The 20,545-nt window shown below is 39.1% G+C and overlaps 1 protein-coding gene across 3 annotated transcripts in view; it reads right to left on the minus strand.

The window, feature by feature from the left end:
- NEK10 (NIMA related kinase 10) overlaps window positions 1–20,545 on the minus strand; it is a 106,070-nt gene that overhangs the window by 19,062 nt on the left and 66,463 nt on the right. For all 3 annotated transcript variants that reach the window (XM_062603591.1, XM_062603590.1, XM_062603589.1), the window contains 2 exons: window positions 13,643–13,691; window positions 10,490–10,527 (listed from right to left, as the gene is read on the minus strand). In XM_062603591.1, the coding sequence (XP_062459575.1) occupies window positions 10,490–10,527; window positions 13,643–13,691 (87 nt within the window). The remainder of the gene's footprint in view (window positions 1–10,489; window positions 10,528–13,642; window positions 13,692–20,545) is intronic.

Below are 20,545 nucleotides of genomic sequence, written 5' to 3' on the forward strand. Positions count from 1 at the left end.
TTTTTCCAATAATGTTGTGAACAAAGAAAAGGATAATCTAAAAACTTGAAAGATTAGACAATGTAATTGATAATGTGTTTCAAAAGAAAATCCCTTTCCCTGACTCATTTCTAAGTTACTCTAAGAGAAAAGAAGTACTAGTGTACTTCCCTAATCATAAAAGTTTTCATACATTTATTAAAAAAATTAAAGATATGATAAACAGAATTTTCTTATTTTAACTGGGGTTTCTTTTTACACAGACTAAACCACACCATATTTATTTTTTTATATTTTAATATTATGAAATTTATTTTAATTTTACCCCAAGAATTACAAGAAAATGTCTACTGTGGACCATCTGAGGAAAAATTTAGAAAAATGTATTTCCATGTTCCCATAGAATCATAGAATAGTTAGGGTTGGAAAGGACCTTAAGATCATCAAGTTCCAACCCCCCTGCCATGGGCAGGGACACCTCACACTAAACCATGTCACCCAAGACTTCGTCCAACCTGACCTTGAACACCACCAGGAATGGAGCATTCACAACCTCCCTGGGCAACCCATTCCAGTACCTCACCACCCTCACAGGAAAGAATTTCCTCCTTATATCCAACCTAAACTTCCTCTGTTTAAGTTTTAACCCGTTACCCCTTGTCCTGTCACTACAGCCCCTAATGAAGAGTCCCTCTCCAGCAACCCTATAGACCCCCTTCAGATACTGGAAGGCTGCTATGAGGTCTCCACGCAGCCTTCTCTTCTCCAGGCTGAACAGCCCCAACTTTCTCAGCCTGTCTTCATACGGGAGGTGCTCCAGTCCCCTGATCATCCTCGTGGCCCTTCTCTGGACTTGTTCCAACAGTTCTATGTCCTTTTTATGTTGAGGACACCAGAACTGCACACAATACAGTGATACATAGTGATGTGTGTTGCTCTATCAAACCTAGTTTTTGTTTCCAATATCTAGCAAAAGCATATTTTTCAAAGAAACCTTAAGAAAATATGCAAGAGCCTATGAATCCCTTGCGTCTTCTTTACACCAGAAAATCATTTGTTTCCATGTCGCAGATTACTCCATGATCAAAATGACACCATCATAAAACTTTTAATGACATTTTTCATTTTTAGAATAAAAGAATATATTTGCTAAGCAAATAATAATACTGTAAAAATTCCTCTCCCTATGAAGGAATAGAATAGACAGTTGCCCTCTATTACAGATTGCATATGATTTTTCTTGTAAATCCCATAAAAATCACAGAATCATGGAATGGTTCGGGTTGGAAGTGACATAAAAGGTCATCCAGTTCCAACACTCTGCCATGGGCAGGGACACCTCAAACTAAACAAGGTTTCCCAGCTTGGCCTCGAACACTGCCAGGGATGGGGCAGCCACAGCTTCTCTGGGCAACCTGTGCCAGCACCTCACCAGCCTCACAGGGAAGAATATTTTTTTAATATCTAATCTAACCTAATCTTTCAGTTCAAAGCCATCAACCCTTGTCCTAGCACTACTTGATCTATAAATAGTACTGTTGACCTGTAAATATAAAGTGACATTTTGAAACTTTTAAATTAAAAGCTAGTTAGGATGTTAAGCACACCACAAAAGGGGGTTGTGCAAACCAGAATATATAAACAAAGATGAAATTCCCATGTACATAAGCATGTAATTATGAGCTATGCACATAAACATTGTACATAATGAAAATTTTATCCCACTCCCCTCTCCCCCCTCCACCATATTATATGGGATATAAAGTTGGTCTGTCTGAAGAAAAAGACTAATCAAATTTAGAAATTAAATATTTTGTTAAAAGACTAAACAAATTTAGAAATTAAATATTTTGTTATCTCAAAAAACACTGTGCTTCTGAATATATCTCCACATCATTTCTATAAGCATTAATATTTTAAGTAGACTTGTACACTAGACAGACTAGAAAATTGACTATTAACTAACTAATCACTAAGAAACGATCATGGAGATCCACACTAAAAAAGAATCGATGGTTTGAGAAAATAATTTTGCTAGAAGTTATTTCTAATATTTTCTTCTTAAACAGATACTCAAAAAGCCTTTCTTATCACATTGTATTTGAAAAATTCCTTTAGCTATTACCTAACAACACACATAATAGATACATATACACAAATTCACAATGCACACACAGGCTTTTATTTTAGTGCTTGACTATTTAATCGGGTATCCAAATGTGACCTTTGCTAAAAAGCATCCATTATACCCAATGGCAATGACACTACATTTTGTAGTACAACTCTGAAGTAAAGAACAGAGTCAGTTTGGAATTAAAATGAGAACTATTACTTTAGAATTAAGAATATGGCAGTACTTCAGACATTTAGGCTTCCTCATGTAATTTTTATTAGATAATTGTTGATAATTTATTTAGATAAGTGTGAGCTATTTATCATGGCAAGGAGCAATAATGCTGAACTAAAAATAGTGAGTAGGTGTAAACCTGTTTCCGTAAAGCTGTACTTTGGTAAAACTAGACTAACCTCTGCCAAGCAAATCCATGCACATAATTTATGCTTTTCATGTATAAAAGACTGTGAAGAACTTATGCATGAATAGAAGCTATGCTTTTCCTCTAGCAAAATAAATTTTAAACAAGAATTTTAACTTTTTCATTCACTTCGGGTTAAAATCAGGTTAAAAAAATCTATCAATCAAGTATGTAAAAATATTTGGCTCTTGGGATCAAGAATAGAAAAAGAAAAAAAGCTAAAAGTGAACGTTTACTTCCCAAACTGAACTATTGTCGGGGACTTATTACTGATTCAGAGAATCCCTTGTCTTATTACAAACTGACATTAAATCGGATATGGTCTTGGTTGTCCAGATTTTGAGACAGATATACTTTCCTGTTGTAGGTACATTTTTTTCTTGTAGTACAAGTAGATTTGTGATTAACAGACCGTCTTCTTTTTCTGAAGTGGAACTGCCCTAATATACAAGCTAATAATATCAAATTCCATGTGATTTGTTTCCAGCCATATGCAATGAGACATTTGGAAAAGACTACCCAAAGGCAGCTTGATAAAAAGCAAAATCTAATTCACTTGACAACTTGAATGAGTGAGCATTGCTTAAAACTTACAAAGCACAATAAACTCGGTACTGATTTGTGGATGTTATACCCAAAATGTTGACCATATTTTGTTAAATAAAGAACATTATGAACTAAGTTATTGAACTAAAAAGAAAAAAAAATAATTTGTGTTCCATGTAATAATTTTAATTCCAGACATGAGAACAAATAGACAAATACTGCTGATAAGGCTTTAGGTAATTTAATGGAATTAGGATACAGAAGTAAACATTACATATTTTACAAACTGTGTAGATTTGCAAAATATCATGCAGATTTTAAATATAACAATTAAAACAAGCAGACCAGCTTGATTATTATTTACCTAGTGTTCCTCGATCATGCTTTGCCTGCTGAGAAAGAGTGTAGAGCCAAAACTAAGACAGATTTTTGAATTTTTATGTGGTAAATCCATCGTTATTTATGATTTTTAATCTTGTGCATTTAAGTCATACACACTGTCAGACTCAGAGATTAAATAAAAGCTTAGCAGCAGACTGCCACTATAAAACAGTGCATCAGTAAAGAACATAAGTAAACAAAATTGGTTTTCCAAGTTGAGTATTAGATCTGGCAGCTAATCAAAGAACTTAGGTCCAAGTATTGAACTTCAGCCAGCATCCCTGTATCTGTCTTAAATAAAGTTACCTCTAAACTACACTTCAGAGGCTAATTTAGATCCATATTCTAAAATTTTCTCATACAGAAATACCTTGAGGTATTATGAGTCTTATTATATGTATTTACACACACAAACTTTTTTTTTTTTTCCTTTGCAAAGTGATCTGGTATCAAGAATGAAAATTCTACTGAGAGAGAGATGAAATCCAAATACCAAAATTAATTAGCCCACAACTGAGCTATTACAAGTTTTTTCCTGCTGAATTTCTGTGCTGGCTATTTTAACAATAAGAGGGACAGTAACAAACTGAAGTGTCTAGGGACCAACCAGACCTAAGCTGCGCTCTCACAGGAAATAGATATAAAACATCTCATCCTTTCTCTCAGAGACACAGATTTATGGTTGAATCAGGAAGATAATGACATTATTGCTATTTCTGAGTTTCCTCTCAATAATCAGCAAGAGGAAGAGAAGTCTTGCATTTACTCTGAGTCACTTAAGGAAGAATTTACGTTGGTCTTTCTGCTCATGACAACAGTGATAACCATGCTGCAATAATCTAAGATATATGCCACAGGAAGAACTAGCTCGAGAGAGGACGCCTTCAACACCGGAGCAGGGGGGGGAGATCAGCGTCCAGGAGCCACAACTCAGAGCGACAAGAGCCTCCCACCGAGGGAGCCCCGAGCCCTCGCCAGGCCCTGCCCAGGAGCCGGCAGCTCAGCTGACGAGAGCGAGCAGCTGACTCACACGGGGCGGAGCCAGGAGCAGCGGCGCCAGCCCTGACTGGGTAAAAACCTGCCCCGGGGAGCGCGGCGGACAGAGCGGGCGAAGAGGGCGGGTTGGGGCCGTTCGCGCGGGCAGGCGGGCGGGACGGTGAGCACTCGTCGTATGAGCAGGGCTCGGTGCGGGAGCTCTGCTCTGGCTGCCCCGGCGGCGGCCAGCGTAGGCACCCAGACAGAGCCGGTGAGAAGGGAGGCTGCAGTGCAGAGCTCGGGGTGTAGAGAGTGCCTGCACTGGTCTGGGGAGGGAATGGTGCGCGATGGGTAGGGCTGCTCTCGGTGCTCCCTGGTGGAGGTCCTCCTGCAGCAGGGGCTGAGCTGCGGGATGCTGTTAATAGGCTGCGAGGTGTCAGGGAAGCTGAGAGGAAGCAGGAATGCTTGCTCCTGGCCCAAACTGTGCAGGGGCCTCGAGCTTCCCGTCTAGCTCATGGAGGGAAGAAGGAGGCCGTTAACCCGGGAAGCTGGGAAATAGTGACAAAAAAAAAAAAGCCAACAAAAAAAAGGAGGAAAAGGACAATTAAAAGCAAGGGGCTTCCTCCTAAATCTGTTGTCCCCACACAGAACCGCTTTGCTGTCCTGCAGGGGACTAATGAGGAAACGCACTCGCACTAGAAACAGCTGGCTGATGCACTAGTAAAGAAGATCTCTACTGGTGCTGCCAGGAAAAAGCGGTGGGTCATAGTAGTAGGGGACTTTACTTTGAAAGAGACAGAAGCACTTGTCTGCCGGCCAGACCCGGCCTCAAGGGAGGCGTGTTGCCTACCAGGGCCACGGATCAGGGATGTGGCAGAGAGGCTGCCTGCTCTAGTAAGTCCCACGGACTATTACCCGCTTCTAGTGATCTGTGTGGGTGCTGGTGATACAGATAGTAGTAGCCTGGGGAACATAAAGAAAGACTACAGAGCTCTGGGAGAGGTGGTTAGGGGCTCTGGAGCTCAGATAGTCTTTTCTTCAGTTCTCCAGTGTGGGGATTGGAATGTATCAAAGCTGTCAGAGACCATGGGAAGGAGAAACTACAGCAGGCAATTAAGAGTGACCTGTCCCTGACTGGTACTTGGAAGATGTTGGAACTGGCAAGGAACAAGGACATCGGAACTGGAAAGAGGATGTCAATAAGAAAATCAGATAGACCTTTCACCTGATGTAACCACAAGGCAAACACAGATGTGCTTGGCTAATTGCTTGGAAGCATATAAATATAGTGTCATCTTTTCAATAAAGGATCCAGCTTGCACTCTACCTCTGGGTCTGTGCCTCCATCTTCACACTCCAGGATACAGGGGAGGATCCCAAAAAGGCTAGGAGGGTTGGCCAGGTTAATGAATGGTGGTGCCATAGTCAGGGGTTTGGGTGTCTTGAACACAGGACCCAAGTTTGTAGGTCAGGTCTACTGGGGGTTGGTGGAGCTAGTCTTGTGGTTTTGGTAGGAGGCTTGCCACACTGGTCAGGGATGCTTTAAAATAGATGTGTTGAGGGAGGGGGGCATCATTCCATCTCAACACACCCAATCAGTTGCCAGCACCTGTAATAAATACTTGGAGCAATGTAGAAATATTCCAGCCTCTCCAGCCAATGAGCCATCTTCATTTGGAGCTCAGCTCAGATGCCTCTATACAAACACCCGTAGCATGGGGAACAAACAACAGGAATTAGAGATGTGTGCATGTCTACAGGGGTATGATATAATAGGCATCACAGAAACATGGTGGGATGGCTCCTATGACTGGAGTGTTGGAATGGAAGGTTAGAGGCTCTTCAGAAAAGACAGGCCCAGCAGGCGGGGAGGGGGAGTTGCCCTTTATGTTAGGGATAGGCTGGAGAGTATGGAACTATGTCTGGGGACAGGTGAGCAGTCAATAGAGAGTTTGTGGGTCAGAGTTAAAGGGAGAACAGCGATGGGAGACATTACTGTGGGGATCTGTTACAGACCACCTGATCAAGAGGACTGTGCGGATGAAGCACTCCATAGACAGATAGGAACAGCCTCACACTTGCAGGCCCTTGTTCTCATGGGGGACTTCAACCACCCTGACATCTGTTGGAGCAATGTTACGGCCTGGCACAAGCAATCCAGGAGGTTCCTCGATTGTGTGGAAGACAACTTCCTTCTGCAAGTAATAGAGGAGCCGACAAGGAGAGGTGCCATGCTTGACCTCGTGCTCACCAACAGGGAAGGGCTTGTTGGAAATGCGACGCTCCAGGGCAGCCTTGGATGCAGCAATCATGAGATGGTCAAATTCAAGATCCTCAGGACAGTGAGAAGAGCGTGCAGCAAGCTCACTGCCCTGGACTTCAGGAGAGCAGACTTTGGCCTCTTCAGGAACCTGCTTGGTAAGATTACATGGGATATAGCCCTAGAGGGCAGGGGGGCCCAAGACTGTTGGTTGATATTCAAGGATCACCTACTGCAAGCTCAGGAGCGTTGCATCCCAGCTAGAAGGGAGTGCAGCAGGAGGGCCAGGAGACCTCCTTGGATGGATAAGGAGCTGCTGAGGAAAATTTGAAGGAAAAAAACAGGCTTATAAAAGGTGGAAGCAAGACCAAGCCTGGGAAGAATACAGGGATGTTGTCTGGGAAGCTAGGGACCAGGTTAGGAAAGCTAAGGCCCAGTTAGAATTAAACTTGGCTAGGGATGTTAAGAATAACAGGAAGGGATTCTATAGGTACGTAGCAAATAAAAGACAGACTAGGGACAATGTAGGCACCCTCTGGAAGCTATCAATCAGGAGAACTGGCTACCCTGGATTTGGAGAAGGCTGAGGTTCTGAATGACTTCTTTGCCTCAGTCTTCACTGGCAAATGCTCTGACCACACCACCCAAGTCTTGGAAGGCAGACACAGGGACTGTGAGAACGAAGACTTTAGGCCAACTGTAGGATAGGATCTGGTTCAAGACCATCTTAAAAACCTGAGCATACACAAGTCCATGGGACCTGATGAAATCCATCCGCGGGTCCTGAAGGAGCTGGCAAATGAAGTTGTTAAGCCATTGGCCATCATATTTGAAAAATCATGGCAGTCAGGTGAAGGTCCTGATGACTGGAAAAATGGAAATATAACCCCCATTTTCAAGAAGGGGAAAAAGAGTGACCCGGGGAATTACAGACCAGTCAGTCTCACCTCTGTGCCTGGAAAAATCTTGGAGCAGATTCTCCTGGAAGGCATGCTAAGGCACATGAAAATCAACAAGGTGCTTGGTGACAGCCAGCATGGCTTCACTAAGGGGAAATCCTGCCTGACCAATTTGGTGGCCTTCTATGATGGGGCTACAGAACTGATGGATAAGGGTAGAGCAGTTGATGTCATCTACCTGGACTTGTGTAAAGCGTTTGACACTGTCCCACACGACATCCTTGTCTCTAAATTGGAGAGACATCAATTTGATGGATGGACCACTTGGTAGATAAAGAACTGGCTGGATGGCCACACACAAAGAGTTGTGGTCAATGGCTCAATGTCCAGCTGGAGACCAGTAACGAGTGGTGTCCCTCAGGGATCGGTGTTGGGACCGGTCTTGTTCAACATCTTTGTCGCTGACATGGACAGTGGGATTGAGTGCGCCCTCAGCAAGTTTGCCGATGACACCGGGCTGTGTGGTTCGGTTGATATGCTGGAGGGAAGGAATGCCATCCAGAGGGACCTTGACACACTTGTGAGGTGGGCTGATGCCAACCTCATGGAGTTTAACCATGCCAAGTGCAAGGTCCTACACCTGGGTCGGAGCAATCCCAGGCACAGCTACAGGTTGGGCAGAGAAGAGATTCAGAGCAGCCCTGTGGAGAAGGACTTGGGGGTGTTGGTTGATGAGAAAATGAACATGAGCAGGCAGTGTGCACTCGCAGTCCAGAAAGCCAACCGTATCCTGGGCTGCATCAAAAGGAGCGTGACCAGCAGGTCGAAGGATGTGATCCTGCCCCTCTACTTTGCTCTCGTGAGACTTCACCTGGAGTGTGCAGTTCTGATGTCCTCAACATAAAAAGGACATGGAACTGTTGGAACAAGTCCAGAGGAGGTCCACAAGGATGATCAGGGGACTGGAGCACCTCGCGGATGAAGACAGGCTGAGAAAGTTGGGGCTGTTCAGCCTGGAGAAGAGAAGGCTGCATGGAGACCTCATAGCAGCCTTCCAGTATCTGAAGGGGGCCTATAGGGTTGCTGGGGAGGGACTCTTCATTAGGGACTGTAGTGACAGGACAAGGGGTAACAGGTTCAGACTTAAACAGGGGAAGTTTAGATTGGATATAAGGAAGAAATTCTTTCCTGTGAGGGTGGTAAGGTACTGGAATGGGTTGCCCAGGGAAGTTGTGAATGCTCCATCCCTGGCAGTGTTCAAGGCCAGGCTGGACGAAGCCTTGGGTGGCATGGTTTAGTGTGGTGTGTCCCTGCCCATGGCAGGGGGGTTGGAGCTAGATGACCTTAAGGTCCATTCCAACCCTAACTATTCTATGACTCTATGATTCTACGATTTTGATTTAGCTTTTGCCTCATTTTCACCTCTCCAGCAAATGTTTCAACACTGCTATGTTTAATCCCAAAATAAATACTATGGTCTTGCTGTTACAACCTAGGAACCTTCAGGTTTTGTTAGGGCACTGATGAAAACTTTCCTTCCTTGGGATATTACCTTTTTTTACTGCTCCCTGTTCTATGGTATTTGTCTTCTCTTTTGCTGTCAATAGCTTGTATTACAAAACAAATGTGTATAAATGAGTGCCTTTTTCTTTCTTTTTTTTTCTGAATAAAAATATGTTTAGAACTATATCAGCAAACAAAAGGACCAACTAGAACATAATATGGATTTCCCTGTTATTCACTGTATAGGCTTTCTCTCTTTTCTTATATGATAGCAGCAATTGGATTTACCAATCTAGGAGTTCCAGATGTAATGTCTACTTGTAGTGTCTATGTGCTTCAAAGACAGCTATTGACCGAATGTTCAGCTAGGAACTTAGGAGTTCCAGACCACTCAATAATTATATATTTTCTTAAATACAAAAGTATAGCATTATTTGCAGAATGAGGGCATGTGTGTGTGAATAGGCTGCTGAGGACTTGATCAAAACTTTTAACAGTTTTACCCATTACTGACACAAGGGTGATTGATTGATTGATCAGATTACCCACAGGACTGAAAATATTAACAAAGGCTAAGATGTTTGTCTGCAGATCTGGTATTTTAAAGCTGGATAGTGAATTTAAATTGTGTGAGTATTATAATGGCACTCTTCAGAAAACAGCACTGAAAACAGCTGAAAGTGGACAGCAAATATTACTGTGTAGTGCATAATTAAATTCATATAATAATTTCTATATCAAAAGGCTATAAAATGGAAGTTAGTATACACCATAAGTACTTTCTTTTTGAAGATCAATACTTCAGCTGCTTGAAATATTTTTCTTTCAAATATTATTTGCATTCTGAAATCGCAGTTTAGCAGCTTACAGCATGTGAAACTCCTCCATAAAAAAAGAGAAGTACCTCAAATGGAAAATTTGTTTCATCAGTAATGATGTATAAATACACGGGGATTTCTCTGTATTCTGAGATATTCCTTTCATAACAGAAATTCGCATTGTATTCCACAGAAGTTTAGCCAGGATAATGACCAATAAAATGTGGTTTTACTGATTTACTATTGGAGTTCATACTTTTAAAAAAATCCTTAAGGATATTTCAGATAACATATTTGTATATGAAATGTAATTATATCCTTTTCCAGCATTTTCAAATGTAATTTTTCATATTGCAAAGAACTACAACTGGAAGACCATGGTACTGCTACCCTGTCATGAGCAAATCCTCTATTTTCTTAGTGTGACTCCTGCACATGAGCAAAGGCATACTCAAGAGCAGGTCAATAGGCAGTATAGTTGAAGAAATAAACGAGGAGACGCTCTGTAGACAACAGGAGAATAAGGTTGAAAACATGGAAACCAGTAGGTTTAATTTAAGTTAAAATTTGATTTTTTTGCAAGCACAAAATTACCTGGTTGCAGTCTTGATCCCCGACCTTCAGTATCATCTCTAGTATTATTTAAAAAAAAATAAAAAATAATTAAAAAAAGTAGTTTTAATTGTGTTTGGCATCAGTGACTGTAGAGGAAATACCAGTATTCCCTGACTCCTCCTCACGTTTCCTCTAAGGGACATCTGTCCAAATTCATTAGTTTTTTACTGTGCGTTTTTAAGACTCATAAAGACTACTCTATGTGTCCAAAATAGCATGACTTCTACTGAATAAAAATTAGACCCCATTCCTTTTCCTGCTCAGTTTTTTTAGCTGCAAAGTACAAAAACAGAAGACAGGATTTCAATATTTACAACTCAATAATCCTGAAAATTAACATAAAATTAATTTGCATTTGTACATGTTTAAGGACATTTAAGTTAAACTATTTTATGGCTGGAAAACATAAAAAAAAAAGTTATTATTGTCTAGTAGATAAAAACAGGAGCAATAATGCATACAGTACTAATAGAGTGTGTGTGTGTGGGGAAATAATATTACATCATCAGGGCAGCAATACCTCAGTGTCTGAAATATAGGTCCACATGTTTTAATACTAGCTTCTGTTCTATACTCTACACAAACATTGTCCCAGCCTGCAGATTTCAACAGCTGAGAAGTGGATATAGACAGATAGAACTGAAAGAATCAGTATTGTGTCCTGATGGATGGCAGCCTTAATAGCCCCAGCATGTCAAGGATTTGTATGTGTTTTTAGGCAGTATGGGAAACTAGTTCCAAGGAATAGTTACGAAGAAAGAGAAGGAAATAGTTTTGCTGATGTTCATGTGAGGGGCAGAGATGGAATAAAAATAAAATGTGCTTGCTTCAACTGTGAAGCATCAAGAGACCACCATTATTGACTGCAGCAGGACTAAAGCTGGAAAGCTAGTGAGTGATAAGCGACAAACTGGATGGTGCTATGCTAAGCAAAACTCTGAAGGCAAAAGTAAAGTATGGTACTTGAAGTAATAGGAAAAGCACAACCAGTAAAAGGACACACACAGAAGGCAGTAGGGTTGAAGGCAAGGCTGCAAAAATGTTCCTTGCATCAGTGTTCTCAATGGACGTTTGAGTGACTAGAATGTGTGTATCAAAACCAGGAAAGATGTTTGCATTATAGCCTTATGAACCCAAGCAAGATTTTTAGCAGTGTATATTTGTAGGAAAGGTTGTATCTTGAATGTGCCAGGCAGAACAGTGAGATTTATTCTGAATGTGAGAACTTCAAGAGAATGGATGTTGTTTTCAGGAATGATCAAAACCTGAGCTAATGGGTAAGAGTTCAGATACACGCAATTATGACATTCCTTTTAGTTATGTAATCAACTGCGTGGCCACATGGCCATGAAAAGATCTTACAGAGATGAGCAAAAATTTTGTATAGACAGAAGGAAATACATCTGGTGTATACACCTAAGCTCATTATTTGCAACGTTTTTGCAGATAGATGACTATGTAGACATATTTGTACATGCAAAGACAACATGCACCAGAAAAGACAAAAGAATCAGTGATAGACCCACATGTAACATTCAGAGGAAATTAGATGAACAGATAAATTAGTGTCCTTCTGAATGGTCCTTAAAAATAGTTTCAAAAGACTGTGGGAGTGTCGTGGTGTAAACCCAGTCAGGTAACTCGTTCACTCACTTCCCCCCTTTCTTGCCCTCCCCCTACTCCCGGAGGGACGGAGAGGAGAATCGAAAAGAATGCAACTCCCACGGGTTGAGATAAGAACAGTTTAGTAACTAAGGTATAACACAAATCACTACTGCTACCACCAATGATAATAATGATAAAGGAAATAACAAGGGAAGAGAATACATCATCTCACCACCAGCCGACCGATAACTCGCCCCCCCAGCCCGACCAAGCTCTGACCGATACCTCCTCCAACCCTGCAGACTCCCAGCCCTTCCGGCTAACTCCCAGTTACCTCCTGGGCATGACGTGCTGTGGTATGGAATACCTCTTTGGTCAGTTTGGGTCAGGTGTCCTGTCTCTGCTTCCTCCTGGCCTCCCCTCCTCCCTGGCAGAGCATGAGGCTCACAAAGTCCTTGGCCAAACCTAAACATCACTATCAGCTCTGTTCCCAAGCTGAAAGTCAAAACACTGCACTGCACCAGCTACCAAGAAGGGGAAAAATGAGTGCTACTGCTGAACCCAGGACAGGGAGAAATGGAAAAGGTTAGACTCAGAAAAGTCAGAAAAGCATGATTTTAAGAAGATAAAAACAGCACCAGTGCTAAACAGCAGATTAAGAAAATAAAGGAACTATAACTTGGAAGAGGTCATTAAACAGCTTATTACAGCTCAGTGAGGTTTCCTACAGTAATATTCTTTAAATGAAGGTTGAATTAGGGTTTGTGGAAAAACAGGAGAGAGGAATCAATGCTGTTATTATGAACACTTTAACCTAGTTCAGTTAAAGGTAAAAACTAAAAAATGTTCAGGAGGAAAGAGTGACTTTGGTTTGTTTTTTCCATTTCAGAAAAGCAGAAATAAAGAAACAAAGAACAGAGTCTATGAATAAGAGTGGTAACAAGGAGATCAGAAAAAAATGATGGTTCGTCAAGAATGCATTTGATGCATTTCTGAATAACAGATGAAAAAGGAAGGACCTCCGGAAGGAGAATGGAGAAGGCCATGCCATATTCTGTTTCAGTTTCTTTCCTTTTTGAAAGAAATTAGAACCCCAGAATTCAAACAGTGGTTACCTACATTTACACAGAAGATCTAGAGGAGTTCAAAGCGATGAGATATGACTGTATGCTATCCAATGTACAAACACATTTCTCTATAAGAAAACCCAACTGCTAAAAAATGCAAACCCAGAATATAGCTAACCAACTAATACCAGTTTAAGCTGATGTAGCAAGGTCTATTTTTAAAACTATTTATCAGTTTAATGTCAGCCCTTAAATTACTCACATAAAGCTTCTGTGAGTAACTGTAACACTGTCCTGAGGTAGATTGAGTGTCATAGGCTGAGGTAAAATGAAATTGTAATGATAATAAGGAAATATTTCACCAATTCAATCACACAACTGTTACACTGTGAAATGACTGGAATTGATCATAACAATGATAAATCATATAATCTATATTAAAATCATAAATTGTACCTACCTAATCTGAGGTTGTCTTTCTGAAGCACTAAAACTTTGTTTCATTATACCTGAAACAAATGCATAAATAATATCTCTGCCTTAAAAGAAATATATATATACATGTTAATATATTCTATTTCCCAGACATGGTGTCAAAATTACTTTTAAAATGCAGTGCTAAGCAAACTCCAAGCCCCCATTTGTGTATGGAATTGCTCTTTGATGTATCAAAGATTTGCTTGCATCATAACTAAAATCTCCCCACATAGTATTTTAACAAATACTTTCAGAATTTCACAGAAACTAACAACACACTCTGGCTAGATATCCACAGAAGATGTATCTGGATTTGCATTAAATTACTATAAATACTGCTACCACTGTACAGCCACAATATTGCCTCTAGTCTGGATAAAACGCTAGAATATTTACTCACTTTCTCAAAGACCTTTGGTGGGATGTCTAAACCTTGTGGTACCAGAGTTTTATTGCCACCATTCTGTTAGTTAACTATTCAAACTACTAGAAATGCAATATCTTACTTCTTAAATAATCCTGCTGATTTTAAAACCTTGAAGACAGGGGTTTGGCCAGTTACTGGTCAAATATCTCTCCTATAAATGGCATCTCATTTTAAATGAACAATAAGTGTATGATGTTTAAATCAAAAGATATTTCAGATAACAGAAGGTCTGTGTACTAAATTAGAAAATTCTACAACAGTTTTCCCATACAAATAATGCATTTTAATGTAATGCCTGCACCTTTGTCTACCTGAAATGTTTTTTTCCACACTACTAACATCACATGCATTACCACAAACAAGAACAGAGGCATCTAATCACTCAAACACTAGCTAGGAAAAAAAAGATTTTATGCTAAACTTAACTTACACTAGTTTTCCCATTGTTGGTCCTGTTACAGCAGTTATATTAGTTCTAGACCAACAGTAGAGGAGTTTCAGAGAGCAGACACATCTCTGAGAATCTTAAATCTTTTTTTTTGTGTGTGTGTGTGTTCATACTTTCTGCCATGTTCTGCAATATTGCCCCTCTATTTTTTTCTGCTTCTTTGAGATCCTGAAAAATCCTGAAGGAGGCTTGCATCTGTCACACAAGATTCACTTTAAAACCAAAAGAAATGATGCATCTTTAGACCAAATCTGTCTTCCTGAAAAGAAGGCACACAGACGGAGAGAATGAAAGAAAAAGAAACAGTATTTTATTCTGTGCTAATGCTTTGCTTAGCAAAAGAGATTTTAAAACTCTGTAGCAGTTAGCTAACCTAGAAGGTTTGGTAAGAGTGGTTGATTTAGATAATAGCAAATAAACTAGGCCCTTACAGAAGCAAGGACACTTCAAATAACTTTAATACTGGAAGGCCTTTGGAAATGAAAAAATATGATTGTGCCTATTTAAGGAATAGATATTTTACCTGCTTAGGATGCACAGTAATACAAATACAAAAGGAGAAGCTCTCACTGAACCTGAATAACGTTGCTTGGGGTAAGGATTTTGAGTTCCAACCTCAGACATTCTGCTATAAAAAAGACTATAAAATATTATGGGAATATATGCGAGAAAATCTGAAACAGAAGCCACTTGGCCAGAAAGTCAAGTCTGAATACAGCTGTTTGCTAGTATTTAAACAACTTCCCTTTCCAAGTATTCATATACAAACTTGGTTTTGAAATACTGTACCTTTGGCTGTTTCAAATAAATGGTGTCTCTGTCAGTCAGGGGGCCATATCTAAATTTTCTTGATGAGTTTGATGACTCACCACATTTGACTTGCTAATCTGCCATCTCGTAAGTGTATTTACAAGTGCATGATATTTCACACCAAAGAATCTATTCATCATTCATGTACATGGCAGAGATGCAGTATTTTCTGATTCACATGCCTAAGTTAGGAAAATACAAAGATGATTAGGGGTCTGGAGTGTCTCTTTTATGAGGAGAGATTGTGGGAGCTGGGTCTGTTTAGTCTAGAGAAGAGAAGACTGAGGGGGATCTCATTATTGCATATATCCCCAAGGTGGGTGCCGTTAGCCTGAGGTCTCAAGAGAAGTATCAATCCTAGACAAAGTCAGTTTGGGAAAAATAAGCCTACAAAGCACTGTAAGATCTCCAGAATTTTTCACAGGATGCCCATTGCACAAATTATAGGTTTCTTGATGCAATAATTATTTTCAACAAATATCCTAAGCTTTCCCCTCATAACCTAAAGAACCATTTTGTCCTGGTCTTGGCCAGCATAGAGTTAATTTTCTTCCTAAGAGCTATTACAGTGCTATGTTTTGGATTTAGTATGGGAATAATGTTGATAATACATGGATGTTTTAGTTGTCACTGAATAGCACTTAACCTGATCAAGGACTTTTCAGTCTCATGCTCTGCCAGTGAGGAGGGGCACAAGAAGCCAGGACAAAGCAGAGACAGGACACCTGACCCAAACAACCCAAAGGGGTATTCTGTAACGTAGAAGATCATGCTTAATATAAAAACTGTGTGGATCTGGACAGGAGCAATCAATCACTGCTCAGGTCAGGTGGGGTATCAGTCAGTGGGTGATGAGCAACTGTAGTGCCATCAGTTGTTTTTCTTGAGTTTTATTCCTCTCTCTCTCTCTGTTATTTCCCTTTTCATCACTATTATTATTACTACTATATACTACTATATTACTATTATATACTACTATGACAGTTGTTAAACTGTTCTTAACTAAACCTGTTCTTAACTTTACCTTTTTCTGGTTCTCCTCCTCGATCACACGGGGTAGGGGGAAGGTGCACTAAGCAAGTTGCTATGCAGTACTTAGTTGCCAGTTAGAGTTAAACCATGACATATATATAGCAGATGTGAGACAATTTTACCTCTAAGACTTCCCTCTAACACCTCTAAATTGAGGGTTGGAACTAGATGAAGTTCTTTCCAACTCTAACTATTCTATGATTCTATGTCTTACCAATCTATCTAAATGTCTAATGTAAAGAAGAAATAGCTTCTCAAATCATAAAATATGTCAAAAAATACAACTCTTCTGAATTAAAAAAAGGCTGTGTAGTCACAGAACTTGCGATATAAAGTAACTGCTTGCAATTAAGTCCAAGTTTTGAATGAAATTACCAGCTCCAGTCAGCAAGTGACATTATTAAATGGGTATTTATTATTTCCTACCATAGTACTATGGTAGGAAATATGTAGGAAATTTCTGTAGGAAATATTTCCTATTATTCCATAGTAGGAAATATGTATCCTCAAATATAGGAAATGTTATCCTCAAAAATAGTTAAATTTGGAACTAAATGATAACCTGAAATCAGAGCCAAATCATTGAGAGTATCCTCATTCCAGAAATCCTGGTTATTCAGCTGGATATTTTTGAATGCTTTGAGATTACACAAAACTCAAGTTCTGGCACGTATGTAAACAAGTCATTTTTTAATTTAAAGTTTAAAGAGATATAGGAGACCCTTCTGGAGACACATCACTGGGATATTCTTCTGACAAGTCTCTTACATGTGCTCTCTTTCTTACATGGTAAAGTCTGAATGCTACCACATTGCAGAAATTTCTGCAAGGAAAGGAGTCCTGAATCTCGACATCTTTGCTTACTGGTTGAAAGTTAGATAGAATCATAGAATAGTTAGGGTTGGAAAGGACCTTAAGATCATCTAGTTCCAACCCCCCTGCCACGGGCAGGGACACCTCACACTAAACCATGCCACCCAAGGCTTTGTCCAACCTGGCCTTGAACACCGCCAGGGATGGAGCATTCACAACTTCCCTGGGCAACCTATTCCAGTGCCTCACCACCCTTACAGTAAAGAACTTCCTCCTTATATCCAATCTAAACTTCCCCTGAAGTTCTGAAATTCCTCCAAATACTGGAAATGTATATTAAATTATGAAGTAACAGAAAAAGTGAGATACAGCACAACTACAGGACTGTGCATTGAGAATTCTTAGCATCATGACAAGCTAGGAGCTGAGCAGTTCTGAGTGGTCCAAATATATGTTCACCTTCTTATCGTGAGGAAGGTGAGAGGGGAAGTATATAAAACCCTAGGGATAAGAGCATTTTTTACACACAACTAGTCTTTCAATATATTTTAGGCATTGTCCTGAATGCTGTGTAAATGATTCAAGGAAAGCAAAAATATTTTCAAAAAAATATTCCCAGACACAGAATAAACTTTTAAATTCTTTAACATTCAACTGACACACTGGCTTTACTGGACTGTTATACATTAAAAAATACCACATATTTTCCTTCTATTTGGTTTTATCAGCAGAAATGCAGGTACAGCTGTAAATCAAAACCAAACAGAAATCTCTTCAATTTGACAAAGCTAAAGTAAAATTGGGAGCCTTCTAAATTTCAAAATGAGAAAAAAAAAAAAAGCAATCAATAAACTGTTATAGTCCCATCACTTTTTGAGTCAATATGTCCCTATCCTCCATTGATCTTTATCATTTCAAATTATAAGGACTTCAGGGGAAAAAAAAACCTGTATCTCTCACTACTGCCTCTACACTTCTGAAATGCGCAGAATAAGTGCCATGAACAACTATCCCAGAGCCTACATACTCTGCAGTTAGCAATCTTTAGAATTGTTAAAGATGCTAATCTTGCAGAACTACATTGTCTAGAACAAGAACGATAATCCTTTTCTTAAAACAAAATTGAAAAACACAGGGTATGTAAAATTACTAAAAATATTATGACAATTAGTGGAATATGAAAATAGCTAACCACTATTACAGTGTCACTCGCATGCATACCAGCTTCTGCACCACTGAAGAGCTCAGCGTATCGCACCTTTTTACAAAATAGCACCCCACTTTTAATTAGAGTGATATTTTTCTACATTTGCAGATCATATTTTCTCTGTAAGTGATGTGGTGGCAGCATAATTAGACAAACACTTTCAAGACCATGATCAATAAACCCAAAACTGAAACTCACATTTTCATGTTAGCAGTTTCCAAGTCAGCTAGATCAAAGTTAGTCTCATTTTCCCCTGTAATGCTGACATGCTTGATAAAACCATGGCTGATAATTCAGTTAGCCCCATTTTAGCAATGAATGGAGCATAGACCAAGCAATACCCAAGTATCCTGAATATTTTTTTAAAGCTATCTTTTCTTTTTACCTGAAAAGAAGAAAAATCTGCAGCATTAATCACAACTGATCTACAACACTTCAACATTAAGTAGAAACTACAGGTGATCTCAGAATGTATAATTAAAGAGTTATTTTTCTGAAAAAAAGCATTCCTGAACTATCTATATAACAATTTAACTCTACACTGGAACGAAGATAGGCAATGACTTGTAGAAATGCTGATGAAAGTTACTGGGATTAATAGGAGCTGACAGGATATTTTCACTTAAAATATTTCATTAAATCAATGGAAACATGGTAAAAAAGTATTTAAATATTAGAAAAAGTTGATGCTTTGTTGATGTCCAAATCTTAACAAAAAAAAAAAAGTAACAACAAAGAAATCATTAACAATAACACTTTGGGTGCAGCAAGTTACAAACTACACAAAGATTTCTAATGTCTGTGTACAATGTTGAACTAGCCCACAAAGAATTACATTTCTAGGAGATGCACAATATGTTATTCTTCAGTATTAACACCAAAATAGAACATTGCCTCTGCAGGCTGCTTTTCCTCAAGGGGTTCCTTCTACACAGCCCCATCCCACAGTCAGACTAGGTTTCCCTGTACCATGTAACCATCTCGTTACTCTCTTAGCACAAGAAAGTAACAAAGAAAAGACACTTACTTTTTAAAGAAAACTGATAATAAACTCAGGGCTGGTTAGCCACAGGTCCTCTGGTCTTTAGCATGGCAGGCAAATCGTATTAATGGATTTAGGTAGAATTATCAAATCATTTATTTTCCCTGCACTAATGGCTAGAAATTTTAATTAAAACCAGTACCTGTGCCAAAATCTAAAGGAAATTCAGCTACCAAATAGACTACAAACAGATAAAGTAATGTTATTCTAATTTTTTTGTAGCCTAGGTCCTTGCAACAATGACATTTTTTAATCTTCAGAAAACTGAATACATTTCCCCTTTTAAAAGTACAGTTTAAATCACAGATGTTCTGCCAGCACTTCATGGGATGAATAGAAAGCTCAAATTTTGCTCAGTTTTTTTATCGATCTTTTTCAAATCTCCTTTTCAGATATAAATCTATATCTATAATAAAATCAAAAATCCTTTTACTTAAAATAACTGGCTTTAATTGAAATCTATAGGCATTAGTGCAGAGAAAATAAATGATTTGATAATTAAAGATGTTTTAGATCTCTTTTTTATATATATATATATATATTTATAATAAAATCCAAAATCTTTTCACTTAATATAACACCAAAGACAGCTAGTGCTTTCCTATCTGATTATCATAAATAACTACAGGCAGAATTAACAAGGTGTTTTGTCACATAATCCCCTCCTAATTTGAATCTAAGCATTAAGCATTCCTTCAATTCCATTCAGTCAATTCACTTAGACAGCTAAAGCTTACCTCTTTCAATTTTCCTTTTTACAGCCTCTAATCACACAATCCATTTATCCATATGCACAGCATTATTGTTAGAGACAAAAGTTTTCATACCCTTCTGTTTCTTATCAACACTAATTATCTTATGCTTCATATTTAAAAACACCTTCTTTGTCAAGGTGCTCAATGATATTCCAGTTTTCACAGCCATTACTGCAAAATATGGGGATAAGCTACGCAAAGACCATGTGATGCCAAATGTGTTGTAATCAAATGGTTGTCACAGAGGCAACCACAGTTACTTTATTTTTCTTTCCTTAGGACTGACAACAGATAGTGATCTTGTATTAAATAATGAAATATCCTAATATTTTGGAATAAACAACTACTTTTT

The sequence above is a fragment of the Pezoporus occidentalis genome, unplaced genomic scaffold (genome assembly GCF_034315485.1).
Source record: "Pezoporus occidentalis ecotype Australia unplaced genomic scaffold, CSIRO_AGI_Poc_V1 ctg80, whole genome shotgun sequence".
NCBI lineage: Eukaryota > Metazoa > Chordata > Aves > Psittaciformes > Psittacidae > Pezoporus > Pezoporus occidentalis.